The sequence below is a fragment of the Felis catus genome, chromosome E1 (assembly GCF_018350175.1).
Source record: "Felis catus isolate Fca126 chromosome E1, F.catus_Fca126_mat1.0, whole genome shotgun sequence".
In the NCBI taxonomy this organism is placed as follows: Eukaryota; Metazoa; Chordata; class Mammalia; order Carnivora; family Felidae; genus Felis; species Felis catus.
In genome coordinates, this window is record NC_058381.1 from 22,648,216 (window position 1) to 22,672,814 (window position 24,599).

The window sequence follows — 24,599 nt, forward strand, 5'->3', positions numbered from 1 at the left end:
TTGATTATTCTCCCCTTGAAACATTTTCCTCTCTTAGCTTCTGGGACAATACTTTCTCTTGGCTTTCCTCCTATCTCAGTGACCATCCCTTCTGGTGCTGAATCCTTCTCATCTTCTCAATTTCTTTTTTTTTTTTTTAAGCTTATTTATTTTGACAGAGAGAGTGTGTGTGAGCAGGGAAGGGGCAGAGAGAGGGGGGGAGAGAGAAAGAATCCGAAGCAGGCTCCATGCTGTCAGCACAGAGCCTGACATGGGGCTCAAACTCACAGACCACGAGATCATGACCTGAGCCTTAATCAAGAGTTGGACCCTTAAGCGACTGAGCCACCCAGGCACTCCTTGTCTTCTCAATTTCTAAACATTTGAGTTTCCAGGGACCAACTTTAAACTTCTATCTATATTCACTTCTCAACTGATCTCACTACCTCTCATAAGCTTTAAGTCATCTATACACAGATGACTCCCAAATATTTTTCTAGATCAGACCTCTATTCTGAACTGCAGACACACCTCTCCAACTCCCTACTCACACATGGATGCCTAACAGGCATCTTAAAACATAACATTTCCCAAACTGCGCTCTTGATTTATTTCCCCAAATCTGTTCCCCCGAGTCTTTTCCATCCCAAGAAATGGCATTTCCCCTTCTTCAGATGCTCCATGCAAAGCCCCAAGAGACATCCTTGACACTATTTCTGTCACATTCTATGTCAAACCATCAACAGATCCTACTGCTCCTTCTAAGTATACCCTGATCTAAAGTGTTTTCACCCCTCACCCATATTACAACAGATTCCTGACTGGGCTCCACTTCTGCCCTTGCCCTGGGAAATGCCCTGCTTCACAGTGCATTCTCCCCACAATAACCACAGAGATACTTCTGAAATATAAATCAGAACTGCTATTGCCCTCAGCAATAGTAGACTAATTTGGACCAACCCTACTACCAAAAGCAAAATGCTGGGTTAAAAACAAAAACCTTTGGAGCACCTGGGTGGCTCAGTTGGTTAGGCGTCCAACTTTGGCTCAGGTTCGTGGGTTTGAGCTCTGCATCGGGCTCTGTGCTGACAGCTCAGAGCCTGGAGCCTGCTTCAGATTCTGTGCTTCCCGCTCTCTCTGCCTCTCCCCCACTCACATTCTGTCTCTGTCTCTCAAAAATAAATAAACATTAAAAAAATTAAACGCTTAAAAACACTGGAGAGCTTTAAAATAGTAAAGAAAACATGAACTCCAAAGGATAAGAAAAGAACTGCAAGTACTCTTATCCTAAAGTCACTTGACAATTCAGATCAATCTGAACTTGGGTTTCAACAACCTCACTATGAGAGGGGGACAGAATGAAAAGCTCAGGGCTCATCGAAGGTAGAGGGTCTAATAGGAGACACTCTTCACTTTAAGTAGGAACAACAAAGGGCTACATACTCAGGGCATAAACCAGAAGGATGAACTAGAAGCAAGCAGTCCTCATATGAATCTGTAGTTAGAACTACCAACTGGATATTTGGGATGCCTGGGTGGCTCACTTGGTTAAGCGTCTGACTCTTGGTTTTGGCTCAGGTCATGATCTCATGGTTCATGAGATCAAGCCCTGTGTGGGGCTCTGTGCTGACAGCGAGGAGCCTGCTTCAGATTCTCTCTCTCCCCCTCTCTGCCCCTTGCCTGATCATACGCTTCCTCTCTCTCTCTCTCTCTCTCTCTCTCTCTCTCTCTCTCTCTCTCGAAATAAACAAACATTTAAAAAAACAAAACTAGGGGCGCCTGGGTGGCTCAGTCGGTTAAGTGACTGACTTCGGCTCAGGTCATGATCTCACAGTTCATGGGTTCAAGACCCGCATCGGGCTCTGTGCTGACAGAGCCTGGAGACTCTCAGAGCCTGGAGACTGCTTCTGATTCTGTGTCTTCTTCTCTCTCTGCCCCTCCCCCTGCTTGCAGTCTGCCTCTCTCTCTCTCTCTCTCTCAAAAATAAATATTAAAAAAAAATTTTTAAACACAACTAGATATTAAAAACAAACAAAAACAGAACCCTCAAGCTGTGGATTTAATTTAAAGTATTCCCCAGGCTCCTTGCAACAGCAAATTCAAATCCTCTGTGCAGAAATGCACCTTCATCCTAGGTGTCAAATAATTTCTACAAATACCTTTTTCAAACATGATAAATGGCACATACAGAAACAAAACACAGGGGCGCCTGGGTGGCTCAGTCAGTTAAGTGTCCAACTTTGGCTCAGGTCATGATCTCAGTTTGTGCATTCGAGCCCAACGCTGGGCTCTGTGCTGACCGCTCAGAGCCTGGAGCCTGCTTCAGATTCTGTGTCTCCCTCTCTCTCTGCCCCTCCCCTGCTTGTACACTTTCTCTCTCTCAAAAATAAATAAACATTTAAAACAATTTTTTTAATAATAAAAGGCAGGCATGGAAAGATCTGCAGGGAATAAGACACCATAAAAAGTGCAATGGCCAATCTAAGAAAAACCAAATAAAACTTCAAGAAATAAGTAAATAAAGAGATCCACAAACACACACATATATTAAAATAAAGTATTTTCAAGTGAAATATGATATTTGGATTGGCTTCAAAATAATCCAGGTTTGGGATGAGGAAGAGAAAGAGGAGTTTATAAGGGAAAATAAAAGGAAAAATAAAATGGGCCACAGATTGAAAATTGATAAACATGAGTGACAGGTATGTGAGAGTTCACTATTCTATTCTTTCTGCTTTTATATATGTTTAGAATTTTCCATAAAAGAAAGTTTAAAATTCATTAAGTCCAAAATCAACAACATGCTACATATTCTGAGTACATACTTACCCAGACCATGTCAATTGTCTGACCTCTCTTTCCTCTCCAACTTCAAATCCTACTCTTTTTTCCTCTTACTTACTGTGCTCCAGGCACACTGGGACACCCCAGCACACTGGTGCCTTGGGGTCTTTTCAACCGTCATTCCCTTGACTTAGAACTCTTCATCCAAATATACACATGGCTAACTCCCTTATTTCTTCAGACACCTCCTTAGCTCTTGAGTTTAGTTTCCAATCACAAGGATCTTCCCTGAGCACTCCAAAATCACAAACATGCTCTCAGTCACTCTAGTTTCTTCCCAGCATTTATTATCACTTATGTATTTATTATCTCCCACAACTAAAAACATAATCTTCTTAGAGAAAGAAATTCTGTTTTGTATTACTCTTCATTCCTAGCACCCAAAACAATGACTGCCTCAGGGTAAGTATTCACTTAATATATGTTGAATTAACAGACTGATGTTGAGGGGCACCTGAGTGGCTCAGTCAGTCGAGTGTCCAACATCAGCTCAAGTCATGATCTCATGGTTCATGAGTTCAAGCCCCACATTGGGCTCACTGTTGTCAGTGCAGAGCCCGCTTCGGATCCTCTGTTCCCCTCCCTCTCCGCTCCTCCCCCGCCTGTGCTCTCTCTCAAAAATAAACATTTTTTAAAAAATAGACTGATATTGAATTAAAGTAACTAATGAAATTAATGAAAAAAAAGATCTGAACGACACCAAATATTCTAGAATCCATGTATTGTCAAAGTTTATGTAATTTAGGGGCACCTGGCTGGCTCAGTCGCAGGAGCATACAACTTTGATCTTGGGGTTGTAAGTTCAAGCCCCATGTTGGTGTAGAGATTACTTAAAAATAAAACCTTAAAGGGGCGCCTGGGTGGCGCAGTCGGTTAAGCGTCCGACTTCAGCCAGGTCACGATCTCGCGGTCCGTGAGTTCGAGCCCCGCGTCAGGCTCTGGGCTGATGGCTCAGAGCCTGGAGCCTGCTTCCGATTCTGTGTCTCCCTCTCTCTCTGCCCCTCCCCCGTTCATGCTCTGTCTCTCTCTGTCTCAAAAATAAACGTAAAAAAATAATAATAATAAATTTTAAAAAATAAATAAATAAAACCTTAAAAAAAAAGTGTATGTAATTTACTTTGTATCTGTTTCTGATTTATGCTTCATCTCCATGATTTCTATCATGAAGAGATCAATAGGATAACCCGGTCTTCTAATAGCCAAAACAGAATCCACCACAGCCTGAAAGAGAAGTGAATGAGAACAGTAAATTACTGGTCTATTAAAAGAAATCACTGGCCCAAGTAATCATCAGACTAAACAGATAAAGGGCTTCAGGCCCCAAAATATAGGGCAAGGCCACAAAGGCCACTCTGTCATGGACATTAGTAATAATCAATGCCAGTGGGTACTTTAGACCCTGAAGGAACTTCAGAGATCATCAGGCCCAAAGCCTTCATTTTACAGTTAAGTAAAGTAAACTCTGAAACTTTTAAGAATTTACAGACTTAACACAAGGTCTAAAAGCAGAGCCAGACCTAGAATTCCGTTTTCTTTAACTGCCAAGCCACTGCTCTACTACCAACACTACTCAAACTTTTCCACCAAAAGACATATTTAATGGAAAAGAAGGAAATGCAATTTGAGGTAAAAGCTAAAATTTTCTGGTTACACTAACACGAAGTGTCTTAAATTTTGTGTTTTATCATGAAAAGCTTCTACGTCATGCCATGATATACATTTGTTTTAATGTGAAAGTAATGCTTTTCCCCAAAATTGCAGCGTGAAATTGATACTCCAGAAAGACATGTGCTATTTATTCTGCCACATAGCCCCAGGGATATATAGCATGGTACAATAATATATCCTATTGCTTAGCTCAGAAAGCTTGGGTGGTTCAGTCGGTTAAATGTCCGACTTCAGCTCAGGTCATGATCACACGGTTCGTGGGTTCCAGCCCCACATCGGGCTCTGTGCTGACAGCTCAGAGCCTGAAGCCTGCTTTGGATTCTGTATGTCCCTCTCTCTCTCTGCCCCTCCCCCATTCATGCTCTGTCTCTCAAAACTAAATAAATGTTAAAAAAAATTTTTTTAAAGAAAGTAATATGAAATTACATAAATTAAGTATTACAATATAACCACCCTAAAATATAAATAAAGCAAAAAACTATACCTTAGTTTACCTGAGATAACATGATACTTGGTTTTGGAACCTAACAGGGAATAATGACAAAGACCACAGGATAATGAGAGTATCAGTGTTTCTACAACTCCAAAAGAGAATGGGCGCACTAGCCAGATAACACGAAGATTCTGGATCACTTGATATATGTACTCCAACAGGAGAAAATACTGTAGTCTTTATTTGAACTCTGCTGAGCAAGAAATTGTCTGATCTTAATCTGATTTGCAAAGTAGGTTTTCCTATTGGTAAGGGGAATTGACCAGAAACAAATCAGGTGTTCTAGTCCATTTGTCATTTATATTTCTCAGAGTAAATTAGCAAGACAGCATTCTGATTTATATATCAATGCCTTGTGATTTTGGTTATGAATTCATCATTCCTGATAAACCAATATATTCAAGTTGCAGAAAATACAAAGCTGAGGAACAATGATGATATCAAACTATAGCCACCTGATAAAAGCCTTCCCAAAATACCCAATCTACTCCTTAAATTACATACATTTTACCTTTAGAAGTAAACAAAACAAATATGCATTTCCCAGATGTGAAGATTATCTGTCAAATCAATCACGCTTCATTAAAGTGGTAACCTTAACAACCTATGTGTCACCTCACATAATAAATATTGACCTCTAGGTTTTAAGAGACCAGCACCTCACCCCAATGACATCCACAAAGGTTGATCCACAGGCAGCCAAGCTCCCTTCATGTTAACTTAAAAGAAAGTTTAATATAAGAGGCTCTTAAATACTGAGAACAAACTGAGGGTTGATGGGGGGTGGGGGAGAGGGGAAAGTGGGTGATGGGCATTGAGGAGGGCACCTGTTGGGATGAGCACTGGGTGTTGTATGGAAACCAATTTGACAATAAATTATATTTAATATAAAAATAAAAGAAGGTTTAAGAAGGCAGCCAGACCCCTTTCATTAACTTTCATGTTAACTTAAAAGAAGGTTTAATATGACACTTTTGAAAAATTACACATACTGTTCTGACCAATCAAGTATAGACTATAACTAAGTGAATAAATGTTTGCCTTCTGTATTTTATTTCATGTTCAAAAGAACCACATACGATAGCTGATTCTTATAGGAAAAATAAAAATATCATCATGCATTAGTCTATATTTGTTCTGAATGCAAAAGTTTAATCACAAACCTCTGTTAACACATCAGCCAATTCAGCAGGAACTTTAGTTTGTAGAGATGTTCTAGCCACATCTAAGAGGACTTCTCTTTTCATCTCTTTGTTAATTTTAACCTTTTCCAGAACGTCAAGTGCTTTTATCTTCGCAGCTTCAAATCCTTCAGCTATTATTCTAGGATGCAGGCCCTGTCACATCAACATAAAACTAAAAATCATAAAGTAAGTCATCCAAAGTAAAAGTAACCATCTTCTACTGTTAATAGGTATGTCCAAAGAAAGTAATATTACCCACATCAATGGCACTCAAGACAAATGCATGTACATAACTTATGAAAGTAATTTTTCAGTGCTTCATATTTAAAACAACCTCAAACTTACAGAAAAAAATTTATGTCCAGGACAAAACACTACAAAACTCCTCTTTATTTCCAAAAATTATGACACACTGTCATGTGGTACCCTTCCGAATGGGCACAAAAGAAAAGACTCCTTTAATGCAGAAGAAAAGAACCAACGCTGATTTGGAGGAAAGTACAGACAAACACCACCTTCACCAAATGTTAACATCACAGCAATGGGACAAATAGACATCATGTGCCTCCTGATACAATGCATTAAGAACACTACCACACATCTATGGTATTTCATGCCAGAAGTTTATTACCTGAGTCTAATTGTGATAGTCAAATCCAAATTGAGGAATTTGTACAAAATAATTGGCTGTACTCTAAAAGTAGCAATGTCATAAAACACAAAAGACAGCTCAGGATAATTCCAGTTTAAAAGAGACTAAAGGAGGGCACCTGGGTGGCTCAGTCAGTTAAGCATCTGACTTTTTTTTAGATATATTTATTTTGGGAGAGTGCAAGAGGGGAGGGACAGAGAGGGGGGACAGAGGATCCAAAGTGGACTCTGCGCTGATAGGCTGACAGCAACATGCCTGGTGTGAGGCTTGAACTCACAAACCACAAGATCATGACCTGAACTGAAGTCAGACGCTCAACCAGCTAAGCCACCAGGAGCCCCTAAATAAATGAAGCCTGGAGCCTGCTTCAGATTCTGTGTCTCCCTCTCTCTTGGCCCCTCCCCGGCATGCGCGCTCGCTCTCTCTCTCTCTCTCTCTCTCTCTCAAAAACAGATAAACATTAAAAAAATTTTTTGAGGGGCGCCTGGGTGGCGCAGTCGGTTAAGCATCCGACTTCAGCCAGGTCACGATCTCGCCGTCTGTGAGTTCGAGCCCCGCGTCGGGCTCTGGGCTGATGGCTCAGAGCCTGGAGCCTGTTTCCTATTCTGTGTCTCCCTCTCTCTCTGCCCCTCGCCCGTTCATGCTCTGTCTCTCTCTGTCCCAAAAATAAATAAACGTTGAAAAAAAAAATTAAAAAAAAAATTTTTTTGAGAAAATGTTAAAAATTAAAAAATAAAGAAGACTATAAGGATAGGACAACTGAATGTAATGCATGAACGTAGATTTTCTTCTGCTATAAAGGACACTGTTGGGACAAATGATAAAATAGGAATAAAATCTATAGATTATACTACTGTATCGATGTATCAATGTTAATATTAATTTCCTGGTTTTGATCACTATTCTGTGATTACATAAGAGAATATCGTGGTTTTAAGAAATATACACCAAGGGGCGCCTGGGTGGCTCAGTCAGTTAAGTGTCCAACTCCTGATTTTGGCTTAGGTCACGATCTCACAGTTTGTGAGATCCAGACCCACATCAGGCTCTGCACAGACAGCACTGGAGCCTGCTTGGATTCTCTCTCCCTCTCTGTCTCTCAAAATAAATAAAATTTAAAAAAAATTTTTTTAAGAAACATACACTGAAATATTTAGATGATCATGTCTGCAACTTACACCATTCAAAAAAATATGTACATACATACATATATGCATGCACCATATATACGTTTATATCTGAGAAAGAGAGAAATGTTATTCTTTGGAATATTCCTGAAACATTTCTATAGGCTTGATATTATAACAAAATAATTTTTTTTATTTAAAAAATTTTTTTTAACTTTTTTTTATTTATTTTTGAGACAGAGAGAGACAGAGCATGAACGGGGGAGGGTCACAGAGAGAGGGAGACACAGAATCTGAAACAGGCTCCAGGCTCTGAGCGGTCAGCACAGAGCCCAACGCGGGGCTCAAACCCACGGACCGTGAGATCATGACCTGAGCCGAAGTCGGACACTCAACTGACCAAGCCACCCAGGCGCCCCAACAAAATAATTTTTTTAATTGTCTTTTCTGGAAAAATATATAAACTTATTGAAAGCTGGAACTGGGTCTAATTTATTCCCTTCCTCCATTCCTCTACATCAGTCCTACAATAATTTTTTAAAGTTAACATTTCTTAAGGATTTGTGCCAGGTTCTAATCTAAAAGGCTTATTTCATTCAATCCTCTCAACACTACGAAGTGGGTATTATTTCTGTTTCACAGATGAGGAAATTGAGGTTTATAAGAATAATGTAACTTGCTTTAGATCACCAGGATATTAAGTGGTAGAGCCAGGATTTAAACCTACAAAGCCTGACTCCAGACCCTGGATGTTATTAAACATTTTCAAAACACTTCCTCAGTCTCGGATCTCACAATTTCTCACCCGGACTATGATCCTCTAGTCTTGACTCCCTTAAAGCTGTCCCTCGAATATTTAAAATGCCAATCTGACCAGATCAGTCATTAATATGTTAACACGAACATTCTTCGTGGTTAGTATACCACATGCCCTCTGTAATCCAGCTTCCACCTACTTCTCCTGCCTTTCATTGCCCTCCCACAGCACTTTAAAGTCTGGCCAACACCAAAATGCTTGCAGCTTTACACACATACCATGCTGCTTCTCTTCTCTGTTAATTTTGCCTCTGTTAATTTTGTTCCTTCTGCCTGGAATGTCTTTCTCCTTGCTCCTCACTCTTTCCACTGGTTCACTGCCTCTCATTCTAAAGATTTAACCCAGGTCTTACTGCCTCCAAAGAGTGCTTCCTAATTCGGGCAAGTTTAGGCTATCACTCCTTCCTCAGTGTTTCTATCACATCTGGTACTTAGGTCTATCACTATACTGCCACAGTTTCACAATTGTGTCAACGCCCGTCAGCATCTCCCCCTTCCCAAACTTTTTTTTCCCTAACCAAACCCTAATCTTGTTTAGGTATCTCTTCCTCAGGTCTTCAGAGGAAGCTACCCTCTCTAGCTAACTCAAGGGGTGGATCCTGATTGGATTAAGTCAATTCCCCTAAAACCTGTTATTGATTTGGGATGGACACAGATCAAGGTTGGCCCAATTATATTATAAAGGAAGGAGTTAAACTCCATAATTGGGCAAATAGTTTTATCCTCCCTCTCCTGCTGAGTGTTATTAAAGGAAGCAAGTAGTCCTACTTTTCTCTGACAGTCTTATAATCAGGACAGAAATAAGCTTTATCATGAAACAGCACTATAAATGGAAGAGCTAAGACACAGAAAGGACCAAGGTACTTGATGACTAATAGACATTTTCAATCAACCAAACTTGGGTGTTCTGTAATGGGAGATATCTTACTGTTTAAGTGACTTTCAGTCAAGTTTCTACTGCTTACAGCCAAAGGCATCCTAAATGAGGTATGCTGCAGGTACTGAATTGTTAGACAATTCCCAATACTAAATGAAATGCAAAGAAGTACTAATCTTAGCACTTGGACCAGGTAATGCTTTGCTGAAATGGTTCTTGAAAGAAAGGAAAAAACCCAAATACTTAATTAGATTAGACAGATAAATAATGCCAAGAAAAGGATACAGATTGAACAAAGGCAGTGACATAGAAATGTGTGTAGTGATTTCAGAGGCTAGGGAGTAGACTGGAGGAGTCTGGCTAGAGTAGATGGTTTATAAGGAAAATAAAATAGAAAGGTAGGTAAATTCACAGTGTGAAAACCTTCAATTATTTTTCCCCAGTTATTTTTTAAAAGGTGCATAATTTGGTTTAGACTTCATCAGTGATGTTTTCTTTTTTAGGTCATTATTCGTGGGTATATGGCTAACTTTTTACCTTCTTATATACCTTAAATATTTCATTTTTTAAAAAGGGATATCATTCCAATGAAAGGAATTATTTTGGCAAAAAAAAAAGAGTTCATTATTACTTCCATTTACAATTGTACTAAAACCGGAGTGCCTGGGTGGCTTAGTCGGTTGAGCGTCCGGCTTCAGGTCAAGTTATGATCTCACGGCTCATGAGTTCAAGCCCCACGTCAGGCTCCGTGCTGACAGCTCAGAGCCTGCAGACTGCTTCGGATTCTGTGTCTCCCTCTCTCTCTCTGCCCCAACCCACTCTCATTCTGTCTCTGTCTCTCTCAAAAATAAATAAACATTAAAAAAAGAAAATTTACAATTGTACTAAAGTATCTTGATAAAAATTGGCACAAAAACAGACACTCAGATCAATGGAACAGAATGGAGAACCCAGAAATGGACCCACAAACGTATGACCAACTAATCTTTGACAAAGCAGAAAAGAATATCCAATGGAATAAAGACAGTCTCTTCAGCAAGTGATGCTGGGAAAACTGGACAGTGACATGCAGAAGAATGAACCTGGACCACTTTCTTACACCATACACAAAAATAAACTCAAAATGGATGAAAGACCTAAATATAAGACAGAAAGCCATCAAAATCCTGGAAGAGAAAGCAGGCAAAAACCTCTTTGATCTTGGCCGCAGCAACTTACTCAACATGTCTCCAGAGGCAAGGGAAACAAAAGCAAAAATGAACTATTGGGACCTCATCAAGATAAAAAAAAAAAACCTTCTGCACAGGGTAGGGAACAATCAGCAAAACTAAAAGGCAACAGGCAGAATGGGAGAAGATATCTGCAAACGACAAATCAGATAAAGGGTTAGTATCGAAAATCTATAAAGAACTTATCAAACTCAACACTCAGAAAACAAATAATCCAGTGATGAAATGGGCAAAAGACATGAATAGACATTTCTCCAAAGAAGACATCCAGATGGCCAACTGACACATGAAAAAATGCTCAACATCACTCATCATCAGGGAAATACGAATCGAAACCACAATGAGACATCACCTCACACCAGTCAGAATGGCTAACATTAACATCTCAGGCAACAACAGATGTTGGCGAGGATGCAGAGAGAGAGACGATCTCTTGGGCACTGCTGGTAGAAATGCAAACTTGGGCAGCCACTCTGGAAAACAGTATGGAGGTTCCTCAAAAAATTAAAAATAGAACTACCCTACAACCCAGCAACTGCACTACTAGGTATTTATCCAAGGGATACAGGCATGCTGTTTTGAAGGGGCACATGCATCCCAATGTGTATAGCGGCACTATCAACAATAGCCAAAGTATGGAAAGAGTCCAACTGTCCATCATTGGATGAATGGATAAAGAAGATGTGGTATATATATACAATGGAGTATTACTCGGCAATCAAAAAGAATGAAATCTTGCCATTTGCAACTACGTGGATGGAACTAGAGGGTATTATGCTAAGCGAAATTAGTCAGAGAAAGACAAATATCATATGACTTCACTTATATGAGGACTTTAAGACACAGAACAGATGAACACAAGAGAAGGGAAGCAAAAATAATATAAAAACAGGGAGGGGGACAAAACATAAGAAACTTCAATACGGAGAACAAACAGAGGGTTGCTAGAGGGGGTGTGGGAGGGGGGGATGGGCTAAATGGGTAAGAGGTATTAAGGAATCTACTCCTGAAATCACTGTTGCACTATATGCTAACTAATTTGGGTGTAAATTAAAAAAATAAAATTTAATTTAAAAAATAAACATTAAAAAAATTTTTTTAAAGTATCTTGATAAAAATTAACTTTTGCCCTCTAAAATTAAACCATTGTACGAGTGAAAACAACAATTTCCACCTGGGTGGCTCAGTCGGCTAAGCATCCAACTTCAGCTCAGGTCGTGATCTCACAGTTCGTGGGTTCGAGTCTGGCGACAAAGCCTCTGTCTATCCCCCCTTTTCTGCCCCTCCCCCCGATTCAAAAATAAACAAACATTTAAAACAGTGAAGTACTACATGAATGTGAATTCTGTAATATGCTAATACCTCAGATATGTAAAGATCAGCTTGTTTTAGTAACTCTCCAATAATTAGAACGTTGGAAGTAGTACCATCTCCTGTAATGTCATCCTGGGCTGTTGCTACTTTTGCTATCAAGGAAGCTGTTGGGTGTTGAATTTGCTGGAAAAAGCAAGCAACAGATTAAAAGAACGAGATTGAAAAAAAAAAAAAAAACAGTCCAACGCAAACAAGATAACCTAAGGGCCACCAGTAAAATTAAGAAATGAAATAAGCCTCACTCTACACGTTCACAAATTCTGTAGTATCAATACTTAATAAATGTCAATACCCAAAATTTTTAAATTGAGAACTAATGAGGTTTGAACATTTTAGAAGAGTCTTTGCTTTAGAATGCAATGACATTTCCAAAATAACATTAAATCCTTCAATCTCTAAGATGAATATATTTACTAAAATTGCAAAGGATTTTTTATATTTTCATGATTACAAAGAACATAACACAGTGCCTTTGAAAGATGGAACTAATTTGGAAGTATCTCTAAGCTATTACTTGGACTGTATGAAGATTTGAAAACAACCAAAAATATCTTTTATTAAGGTTTAACCCAGCAAGTATAACTCATGACTGCAGTATGAGCAAGCTGACAGCCTTGGTTTAAGGATATACAATTTGTGGGGCACCTGGGTGGCTTGATCGGTTGGGCATCTGACTTCGGCTAAGGTCATGATCTCACATCTCATGGGTTCGAGCCCTGCGTCGGGCTCTGGGCTGACAGCTGGGAGCCTGGAGCCTGCTTCAGATTCTATGTCTCCCTCTCTCTCTGCCCCTCCCCAACTCGTGCTCTGTCTCTCTCTCTCCCAAAAATAAACATTAAAAAAAATTTTTTTAAGGATATACAATTTGTACTATGTTCTAGGCTTATTAAGGGTTCTTAGAGTCAGTAGCATCAGCTCACCATCTCATGGAGCAGTACGTTGCCATCTTTGGTGAGTTTGATGTCACCTGCACCAGAAATAAGCCTGTTCAGAAAACAGTGATGTTATTAAACCTCAGATGGCAAGGGTCAAGCAAGATATTCTCAGTTCTTCCCAGTGTACAATCCTTGATATCAGGAACTGGGCTTCAAAACATCTATGTGCCATAGGGAGATTCCATGGTAACCACCACCATGTACAGCCCACAGAATCACTTCTCCCCATGTGGACTGCTATAGCAATTTCATTCCAAATGCAGCATTTACAAGTTTAAGGGTAACAGAAATTGATGAGTTATGAATGGCAGTTTGGTCCAAGAAGAGTATTTGTAAGTCTACAAACCACAAATTTGTAAATTTGCTGTAGGTTGTGTGTGTGTGTGTGAAATGTTACCATTCATTCACTCAACTTACTTTCTTCCCTCATCCCTCACATTGATTAGATCATCAAGTTCTGTCAATTGTACAACCTAAGTATTTCTTGAATCTACTCCCTCCTCTCCATGTTCAACTGTCAACATCTCTAGCCTGGACTACTTAAGCAGCATCTTAATATCTCTGAATTTGAATCTACCCTCCACACTACATTTATCTTTCTAAAAGGCAATGTGGCTCAGTCAGTTCTCTGATCAAAAATCTTTCAATGATTCTTACAAACATGGGGGAAAAAATCTTTCAATGAATTTCATGTTCTCCATCACCTTCAAGGTAAAATCCAGACTATTTGGCAATGACCTAGTTCACCCTTCCCAAACTGGTTTATGTCCATTTTTCCTGGCATCTACCAAATGAGATCTGGTGGGAAAATACGATGGTTCCTTGAATACGTCATGCTTGTTTTCACTTCTGTTGGATTTACACCACTGGACCTTCTCATTCCTTAACTTACCAGGAGGCCTTTACTCCCTTCTCCAACTGGTGAACTCTAACTTATCAAGATTCTGATCAAAAATCTGTTTTCGGGAGGTTTTTCCTTCTCCCTACCACCATCAGTAATTAGTCCCTTTCCTCAGTATTATATTTGCGATATATATGATCAATAACATATATGATACCTTCACCATCTGTGTTCCCAGCATCCAATTAGCACACAAGCATTCTCTCTTACCATTAATATTAATTTTGCTCATTCCTCTTAGAATGCATCTTTCCCCCATACACATTTTTTGCTCTTTTTTCCTCACTCTTCCAAAGAAACTTGTGATACTAAGTAAATGCATGTTGATGGCGCGAAGCGTTCAAGTTAAGTTGTCTAAGGACGCACGCTGGAAGGGGAACTTGGATTTGCAACCGCAAGGCCTGTGTGCCCTTAACGCTACAACACACTGCCAAACACAAACCAACCTAAGGGCATATAGTCTCAAAGAGCAGGGGAGTTAAACCGCTTATGTTTCTAAAGAGACACCAGATGAAATGACTTTCCAACTGCACAAGAGCGTTAACGTGGGCGGGGGGCAGGGGGTAGGGGGTGGGGAGTGGGTGTCACAGCTTCATTGGGGGCCCTTTCCACGGGCTCCTCCCGCCCCAGGCCAGGGATGACCTCAGGGCAAGAATGAGAACGAGGACAACCAGGCCCACAGGTGCGTCCCGTCGCTCCAGGCCCTTCATGGAACGTCGGCCTTAGAGCGCGTAGCAACACCCAAGAAGCCGCCGGCTCCCTAACCGCCGCCTCACATTTTCATGGTGCCCTTGGGCCCCAAGTTGGTACGTAGCACATCTTGCAGCCCTCGGGCGGCGCACATGTTGACGGCCAAGGCCGACCGGGCCCGCGCCACCTCTGCCTTGGAATTCACCGCCGTGATCGCAGCCATAGCACCGTTGAGCGTGCGACCCGGCCGGCAAAGAGGGCCTTAGCGCGGATCCTGAGGGAAATCCCGGCGCCACCGCCCGCGCTCGCGAACCCTCAGCCAATCCTCGCCAGCACAGGAAGTGACGTTACCAGGCCTCGCCCGCACGGAAGCCAGAATCACCTTGGGTCAGGGCGCCAAGATGGCGTCCTCCGCCTCCGCTCGCACTCCGGCGGGGAAGCGAGTGGTGAATCAGGACGAACTGCGGCGCTTGATGAAGGAGAAGCAGCGTCTGAGCACCAACCGGAAACGGATAGAATCTCCATTTGCGAAGTACAACCGTTTGGGGCAGCTGAGCTGTGCCCTGTGCAACACCCCGGTGAAGAGCGAGCTCCTGTGGCAGACTCACGTCCTGGGAAAGCAGCACCGGGAGAAAGTGGCCGAGCTGAAAGGCGCGAAGGAAGCCACCCAGGGTCCGTCCGCCAGCTCAGTGCCTCAGTCAGCCAAGAGGAAGGTGTCGGAGGCGGACGGTCAAGATGCCAAAAGACCCAAGGCCTCCCCACTGCCCCAGGTACAGCCCTCCACATCCGCTTTGTCCACCAACTTTGACAAAGCAGGGAAGGAGTCCACTAGAGCGACCCTCATTAAGGTTTCAGGACTCGGTTTACTCCCTGATTATGAAGATGAGGAAGAAGAGGAGGAGGAGGAGGAGGAGGGAGAAGGGAAAAGGGGAGACGCCGGCAAGCAGCCGCCCGATGCACAGGGCAAGGAACACTCGCTTTCCTCCTCGAGGGAGGCAACAAGTAGTATGCTGCCAAGCGGCTTCTCGGATACAAATCCTCCCAAGGCCCCTTTAATTCCTCATTCAGGGTCCATTGAGAAAGCAGAAATACATGAAAAAGTAGTGGAAAGGAGAGAAAACACAGCGGAAGCATTACCGGAAGGCTTTTTTGATGACCCTGAAATAGACGCTAGGGTTCGAAAGGTTGATGCCCCAAAGGATCAGATGGACAAAGAGTGGGACGAATTTCAAAAGGCCATGAGACAGGTCAATACCATTTCCGAAGCCATAGTTGCTGAAGAGGATGAGGAGGGACGGTTGGACCGGCAAATTGGGGAGATCGATGAGCAGATAGAATGTTACCGTCGGGTGGAAAAGCTTCGGAATCGCCAGGATGAAATTAAAAATAAGCTTAAAGAAGTTCTAACTATAAAAGAACTGCAGAAAAAGGAAGAGGAGAATGTTGACAGCGATGATGAGGGAGAACTACAAGATTTGTTGTCTCAGGATTGGAGGGTAAAAGGGGCTTTATTATAGGGTTTCAAAGACCCAAGATTTCTACACCCTCTACAGTGGTACCAAAAGTGCTGTCTCTGGATATGATCTTGGTTACTTCATGCCTAACTGGGTTGTTAAGATACAATGAACCTGTGAAGATAGCACTTTGGAAAGTTGGTGTAAAATATTTTTGAGGTAAAGTTGTTTTTGAAATTTTTCAAGTATTACATAGTGTATTGCCAACTTTTTACACATTTACTCAAGTGTATAACTTTGAGTTAAGTCTGTAAGCTGTAAATGTTGTACATAGTTAAATATATATTTACTTAAGTAATTCTGTTTTGAAATTTATAAATTAATAGAAGTCGGGCTAGCAGAGAAGGCTTTAGGTGAAAATCAAGTGTAGTATTTGGGATGTATTTGGTTTTTTTCTTTTCTGATCCCCTAAATCAACTCAAGGGTGGAGGATGTTTTTTATTTTAAGAACACTACTCAAACACACAAATCAGGGCAAATCAGTTCTCTGAATTTTCTGTTTCAAAAATGTGCCAGGGGAACATGGTGAAAACATGCCAAACATGACCAGCCTCCTTAACCCAAAAGTTTCTCGTTTAAACCAGTGATTCTTGGGTGTAGGTGTACAGGAAGATGACCCGCCAAGCTTTTGAAAAGGTGCATATGAGTCGCCTTGGAGCTTTTAAAAAATTCATGTGCCTGAGGCCTACTGCTAGAGACTCAATAAACCTGGAGTGGGGCCCAGGCATTTAAATTAGTTTTGAAAGTTTCCCAGGTTATTCTAATATACACCGAAGTTGGAGAGCCATCTGGCCCTAGATCCAGAACACATATTTTTTCAGCCTGTTTTTTAAGTACCGCTTTTTATTTTTTCTAAAAATGTTCTTTTTCTTAAGTAATCTCTACACCCACCATGGGGCTTGAACCCACAACCCTGAGATCAAGCATTGCATGCTCCACCAACTGAGCCACCCAGGCACCCCAAGAAATACTACCTTTTATTTATATCTCATCTAGTCTTAAATGTTATTACATCTTGTAGAAAATTAGGGTTTAGGGGCACCTGGGTGGCTTAGTCAGTTAAGCATCTGACTTTGGCTCCGATCATGATTTCGCATTTTGTGAGTTCAAGCCCAGCATCAAGCTCTCTGCTGTCAGCACAGAGCCCACTCCAAATGCTCTGTCCTCTCTCTGCACCCCACCCCCCACTGGTTCTCGTTCTCTCTCTCTCTCTCTCTCTCTCTCTCTCTAAAAAAAAAAAAGAAAAGAAAATTATTGTTCACAGTTTCTATCTATTGCAGGAAGAGAAGTTGTTTTCTCAAGGAGTTAACAATTGGCTTGTGCCAGTCAGATTGTTTAAATCACTACTTTTCCCATTGCAGACAGACGTGTTCAAATAGGAAAAAGGATTTAGCAGTGTTCTAGAGGTAGAAATGCATACAGCTTACTCAAATGAAAGTCAGCAATAATAATAATAGCTAAGATATATAGTTATTACAGTATAAACCAGGCATGGTTCTAAGTGCTTTACATAAAGTCAGTCTAGTTGCTCTAAAGCCCAGGTTTTATGGAGGATAGTACCAAAAGATAAGGAATGAAAAAGCCTGGCTTGAATGCTAGATGAAGGAATCTTCCTTTGGGCAACGTAGGAAAAGTGGAAGTTTTTGAGCAGAGAATTATATTTGCAAAAAAATACTATGGAAGATGATTTTGTTGCAATATATAAAATGGAACGAGGGGCACCTGGGTGGCTCAGTCGGTTAAGCTGCTCTTGATTTCGTCACAATCTCACAGCTCGTATGAGTTTGAGCCCCACGTGGGGCTCGGTGCTAATGGTGTGGAGCCTGCTTAGGATTTCCTTCCCTCCCTCTCCCCCTCCCTCTCTGTCTCCCTCCCGCCCCCTCCCACCCCTCGCTCACACGCTCACTCTGTGCTCTCTAAGAAAAAGAAAAAAATAGACTTTAAAATGGAACAAATGTGGATAGGGGAGAAAAGCTGGGAGACTACTTGGAAACTGAATTTTAAAAGCAAGGTGAGCAAGACTTGGATTAGTTACGAGAGAAAAGGAATAAAATTGAAAAACTTCACAGGAAGGGCTAACATTTTAGTAACTGGATATAGAAGAAAAACAGGGATAAAGATGGAATTCAAGGATTTGGGTTTTTTTTAGCGTGGGTGACTAAAGGCAATCTAACACTTACTGAACATGTTAACTATTTTCCTGTCTTTGCCAGAAAGTGTTTTCTTGAGCTGTCAGCTGGTAATAGCAACTTCGCTTTGATAACAGGGCATGCCTGCCTTAAACGAATAAAACCACAGGTACTCACAGTTTTCTATCATCCATCACTTTATTATTTTAGAATGAGGAAATACTAAGGTGGGCTTGAGTAGAAGGTCCTGTTCTATGTTGGCTTAAGAGGCTAGGCTGATGATTTAGTAGAGCACTGTCCATTTAAAAATACGGTGTAGTGGGGCGCCTGGGTGGCTCAGTCGGTTGAGTGCCTGACTTCAGCTCAGGTCATGATCTCACGGTTTGTGGGTTCCAGCCCCACCTTGGGCTCTGTGCTGACAGCTCAGAGCCTGGAGCCTGTTTCAGATTCTGTGTCTCCCTCTCTCTCTGCCCCTCCCCTGCTCGCAGCCTGTCTCTATCTGCTCTCAAAAATGAATAAATGTATAAAAAAAAATTTGTTTTAATACGATATAGGGGTGGTTGGGTGGCTCAGTTGGTTAAGCATCCAACTCGGTTTCGGCTCAGGTCACGATCTCACGGTTTTGTGAGTTCACGCCCCACATCGGGATATTCTCTTTCTCCCTCTCCCTCTCCCTCTCCCTCTCCCTCTCCCTCTCCCTCTCCCTCTCCCTCTCCCTCTCCCTCTCCCTCTCCCTCTCCCTCTCCCTCTCCCTCTCCCTCTCCCTCTCCCTCTCCCTCTCCCTCTCCCTCTCCCTCTCCCTCTCCCTCTCCCTCTCCCTCTCCCTCTCCCTCTCCCTCTCCCTCTCCCTCTCCCTCTCCCTCTCCCTCTCCCTCTCCCTCTCCCTCTCCCTCTCCCTCTCCCTCCCCCCCTTCCCACTCGCATTGTCTCTGTCTCTCTCGAAATTAAATAAATAAATAGAACTTTTAAAAAATAAAAAGATGTAAGCCACATATATATTTTATATTACTTAGGAGCCACATGAAAGTAAAAAATGTGAAATTAGTATCAATGTGTTTTGTTTTATACACTATACCCAAAACATTCACTTTTCAATATATAGTCAATATTTAAATACCATGAATGAAATAGTTTACAATTGGGGTTCTACATTTCTGAAACCTGGCACATCTCAGTTTGGACTGGCTCCATTTCAAGTGTGAGCCATATGTGATGGATGGCTACAATAAAGGACAGTACATACTTAAAGGTGTGCAGGTAGAAAAATAAAACATGCACAGGAGGTAGCAAGCAGACCAGTATAGAGCAGAACGTTCATTTCAGACAACAGTGGAAGCTATGATTGGAAAGCTAGATTATGAACTGTTGTGAAAGGTCTTTAATGCCATGCTTTAAGGAGTTGGAACTTTCTCTAAGTTAACAATTGACTCTCTCTCTGCCCCTACCCCGTTCATGCTCTGTCTCTCTGTCCCAAAAATGAAATAAAAACGTTGAAAAAAAATTAAAAAAAAAAAATTGAGTATCTTTGAGGTTGTTGAGGCCTTAACTGTAACACAGTTAAAGAGTGCTAGGTATAGGGGCGCCTGGGTAGCTCAGTCAGTTAAGCGTCTGACATTGGCTCAGGTCATGATCTCACAGCTTGTGGGTTCCAGCCCCGAGTCAGGCTCTGCGCTGACAGCTCAGAACCTGGAGCCTGCTTCAGATTCTGTCTTCCTCTCTCTCTGCCCCTCCCCTGCTTGTGCTCACTCGCGTGCTCTCTCTCCCTCTCTCTCTCTCTCTCTCTCAAACCTAATAAAATATTTTTTTAATTAAAAAAAAAAAGTGCTAGGTATATGTTACTACACATGTAAATAGCATTGGGTGTTCAAGAGGGACAGAAGCTCTCAAAATCTCCCAATGCTCTGCATCCCAGAGAATGAGTGGTGGGGCCCTGAACAAAATCAAGGGAATCCTTGTTGGGTCCAAGATGAATGTAAATAGCTATAGGGGTTAGTGGATCCTTTCAGATCCTCCACACGTTGGAGAGCTCCTTTATGCCTCTCTGAACTGGGTCAAAGAGGTTCTGGCATTAGACTGTAAATCCACTGAAGTTCCCAAATCTTAAGACTTAACCCCACAGATTTCTTCCAGTCACTGTTCTCTTTTTTAGAGAACCTCCTAATTTAGCCAACAGTATATCAGAGTTACTGTAAATGCTACAGAGGTAATCCTCTTCACCAATTCACTTGCCAATTTACTGTAGTTCCCCTGGGTTGAGGGGGAAAAAAGCTGATTTAATTAGCTTTCAAGTGTAAATTTGCCCAGTGCCTTACAACTTTCCAAATGCTTTCACATTTGTATTTCACATAATGATGAAAGTAATGACTACACACAAGGAAACAAGAGGCTGTGGAATGAGAATTCCAGAAAAAAAATAATTTAGGCCTAAAACCTTTAGTAGTAATTCACTAGATTCCTATGGAACAATAGGAAGAACAGAGGAATTGGCAAGAGAACAGAAGACCGAGGTTCAAGTTCCCACTCTACATTTTAATGGTTAGTAATCTTGGGCAAGTCACATCTCTAAACCTTAGTACACCCTACATCAAATGATGATATATCATTTACAGGTCAAATGACGCACGCATATGACAGGGATTTATAAATTGAAGTGCAATAAGTGTCTGGTCCCCCACCTACATGAAGTTGTATTTCATGAAGTTTTGACTTCATAAGAGTGGGAAAGCAATACACATTCTGTAGAAACTGCCTCAAATTGTGAACTGTGGGCCACCTGGGTGGCTCAGCTGAGCATCCGACTCTTGATTTCAGCTCAGATCACAATCCCAGGGTCATGGGATTGAGCCCTGCATCAGGCTCTGTGCTGAATGTGGAGCCTGTTTAAAGTTCTCCCTCTCTCTTCCTGTGCCCTGCTCACACACTCTCTCTCTCTGTAAAGAAAAGAAAAGAAAAAAAATTTGTTTTGAATTGTGATTTGAATCTTCTCCTGGGCCAGTGATAGGGAGTATGATACTGTCGTGATGCTGGGCATGAGCAGTGAGCCACAGCTACCAGTGAGCCACATGATCACGGGTGTAAACAACCAATACTCTGACAACCATTCTGTACTCCTACAACTATTCTGTCCTTCACTTTGAAGTATTCAATAAATTATATGGGATGTTCAACACTTTAGTATAAAATAGGCTTTGTGTTAGATTTTGCTCAACTGTAAGCCCATGTTAGTGTTCAGATCACATTTAAGGTAGGCTAGGCTAAACTATGATGTTCAGTAGGTTGGCTGTGTTAAATCCATTATCAACTTACAGTGTTTTCTTTTTTTTTTAATGTTTATTTTTGAGAGAGAGAGAGGCCAAGCGTGAGAGGGGGACAGGCAAAGAGGGAGGGAGGGAGAATCAGAAGCAGGCTCCAGGCTCCAAGCTGTCAGCACAGAGCCCAAAGTGGGGCTCAAACTCACAAACCATGAGATCATGACCTGAGCCAAAGTCGGACACTTAACCGACTAAGCCACCCAGGCACCCCTCCACTTAGAGTTATTTTCAACTTATGATGTATTTATTGGGATTTACCATGGAGTTACGTCCTAATAAACCCATCCTAAGTTAAGGAAGATGGACTGGTCTTACCCTGTCCCATGCTAACTTCATTTTAGGCTAATAATTTAGTGCCCCTTAATTTCCTCTCTGAAACTGAGGTAATTAGAGTAATGATTTACTTGAGATTTCTTTTAACTCCAGATGTTTAATTTTGCCATGAGACAAGTGGCATCTCACCTTTTAAACATTTTTAAAGTCATTCAATTGATCATCTGGAGACAGATTGCTAAAGTGCTGTTGCTTTTACTTACAAGATTTGCCCAGCATAGTCCTGTTTGTCTTGGCATAATATGAATAGTGCCCCCCACCTACCCTTCACCCTCAATGCTGTCCTTTTCTGGAGGTATATATACTCACCTAAAATTTTTATAAGAAGAAAAACCACTTTCTAATGAACATGGAATAGATGATCTCAATGGAGATAGCATGTTTCATTAACAGGAAATTGGCATCGGGCGCCTGGGTGGCTCAGCAGTTAAACGTCCAACTTCGGCTCAGGTCATGATCTCACGGTCCGTGGGTTCGAGCCTGGCATGGAGCTCTGTGCTGACAGCTCAGAGCCTGGAGCCTGCTTTGGATTCTGTGTCTCCTCTTTCTGCCCCTCCCCCACTCCCACTCTGTCTTTCTCTGTCTCTCAAAAATAAATAAACATTAAAAAAAAATTGAATTTAGGTCGAGTCACTGTCACTTAAAACCCTTCATTGCATGCTTCCGTTACACTTGGGGGAAAACAGTCCGGGCCCTTATTAAGCTCAAGTGGTGCTCAGCTTTGCTGATTCGAATGTCTACTGCCTATGAACTAATGACGGGCCACAAGCCCCACTAAAGGGCGGTGGAAAGGGCAGGAGAGCATAACTGCTCTATGTCAAAATCAACTGTCCTCCAATAGCGGGCTGGCATGGCCATGTCTTTTTAATTATCTGGAGAAATTACAAGTCAAGGTTGTTTTTGTTTTTAGTGAAATCTCAAAAACATCTTGTAGGCTAAAGGTAATCCATAGGATCTCACTCTGTGACCTGTCTTTTAACTTCATTTGCTACACTCTCCCCCCTTTATTCTCCATGTCCCCATTCTTGCTGGCTAACTTTCTGTTCCTCAGACATGCCATTTTAGGACCTCCTCCTCACAGGACCCTCTGCTTGGAACCTGACTTCAAATAGCATGGCAATCTTATTCTGTTCTCAGCCCTGATGTTTCTTTCTCAGATGATATAAACAGCCATCTCTCCACCTCTTGTTACATCATTCTATGGGTTCATTAAATTTACCATTATCTTGAATTAGCTTGTTTATTTGCACATGAATTAGGTCTCTCCCCAACCAGAATGTAAACTCCACAAGGGCAGGGGACTCGTCTGTGTTGCCCACAACTTAATTAATGCCAAGCAATCATAGAGTTCAATAAATATCCACTGAATGAATAACACCCACATAGCAGGAAGTTGCTTGGAAACGTGGTGAGAAGACCAAGCTAACTCATGGAAGCCAGAACCAGAACAAAAGTCAATTCAGAGGCCTAAAGGGCTGAGAAATCTTTTCCTACCTTGTGTATCCCTTGTCTGGCACAAGAAGTCATTACCTACTCTGAGCAGCCGTACAAGAAGTATCCACAAGAGCCTCTGGAGTGCAATGGGCCACCCCCGCATTTAGCAGCTAATGAGAATTCCTCATGGCACCAAACAAGCAAAGAGGGATGTCCAGAGATGTCCATATGTCAGCGGGAGCTAGTGGGCAGCCCTCTTTGCCTAGAGGCCTCTTAAGTGGAGGAAAGGAGGAGTAAAGTGATTCTGTAGCAGAGTGCGATCAAAAAGTCAGCAAGGACACATTGCTTCCCAGCTGCTCTCAGCCCTCGGTGCTCTTGTCTGCCACCGTCATTTCATTTGGCTCCCTCCTCCTGTCACTTGGCAGTCAAAGCTATTTCAGGGTGAGTCTGCACTCAGCCATCCTTCATTAAAATCACCCCCAGTCTCTCAGAGGAGAAAAGGAGTTCCATCTGGCTAGACCTCCCTTTTGCTAAGGGCATTTGGGCAGCTTCACATGCACTTGGGAGCCAGCCGTCACCTTTAGGGGAGCACAGAGGACCACACTGGTGGGGTGGTTGATGGTGGGGGTTATTGCTGTTTTCGTTGCGTGCGTGTGTGCCGAATGTGGTTATAAGAGAGTGTCGACCAAGCCAGGTTGTCAGGTTATTATTAATAATAGCTACCGTTTACTGGATTCCTACCATGTGTCTGGCTCTGTGCTGGGGTTTGACATACACTATCTCTAATCCTCCCAACATCCCTGTAAGTATGTAATATCTTCATTTTACAAATGAGATTGATGCTCAGAAGTGAAGGAACTTGCTCAGGGCAGCAATCCCAAAGTCCTCACTATTACCCTGCATCATTATTATTTAACATCACCTTACATTTACATGGTGAGCGTATCTTTTATTCACTGCCTTCACATCAGTTTTCTTCAAGTCTCAATGCCCCCCGGAGGTAAAACAACTGCTATCGCCTCCATTTTAGACATCTAATGACTTGTCCAAGGTCACTCAGCAATTGCTAAAGTAAGACTAGATGTAACTTGATTCCCTCTACTATTTAA

At 41.9% G+C, this 24,599-nt stretch overlaps 2 protein-coding genes across 5 annotated transcripts in view; one reads left to right on the plus strand and one right to left on the minus strand.

Annotated features, from left to right (window-relative positions):
* Nucleotides 1–24,599, minus strand: part of CCT6B (chaperonin containing TCP1 subunit 6B) — a 45,317-nt gene that overhangs the window by 16,293 nt on the left and 4,425 nt on the right. For 2 of the 4 annotated variants that reach the window (XM_019817515.3, XM_019817513.3), the window contains exons 1-5: nucleotides 14,856–15,103; nucleotides 13,164–13,227; nucleotides 12,232–12,366; nucleotides 6,148–6,321; nucleotides 3,941–4,044 (exon numbers count right to left, since the gene is read on the minus strand). In XM_019817515.3, coding sequence (XP_019673074.1) covers nucleotides 3,941–4,044; nucleotides 6,148–6,321; nucleotides 12,232–12,366; nucleotides 13,164–13,227; nucleotides 14,856–14,992 — 614 coding nt within the window. In that variant the 5' untranslated portion in view covers nucleotides 14,993–15,103. Of the gene's footprint in view, nucleotides 1–3,940; nucleotides 4,045–6,147; nucleotides 6,322–12,231; nucleotides 12,367–13,163; nucleotides 13,228–14,855; nucleotides 15,104–24,599 lie in introns of those variants that run through there. The other 2 variants (XM_006940082.5, XM_019817516.3) reach the window with 2 other exon arrangements.
* On the plus strand, nucleotides 15,130–16,581 carry ZNF830 (zinc finger protein 830). Its single transcript, XM_003996560.6, has one exon. It carries the CDS (start codon nucleotides 15,171–15,173, stop codon nucleotides 16,284–16,286), a length of 1,116 nt encoding a protein of 371 aa, XP_003996609.4. The 5' UTR covers nucleotides 15,130–15,170; the 3' UTR covers nucleotides 16,287–16,581.

Coding starts and splice junctions, on each gene's coding strand:
- ZNF830 (XM_003996560.6), top strand. CDS start 15,171: ATGGCGTCCTCCGCCTCCGCTCGCACTCCGGCGGGGAAGCGAGTGGTG.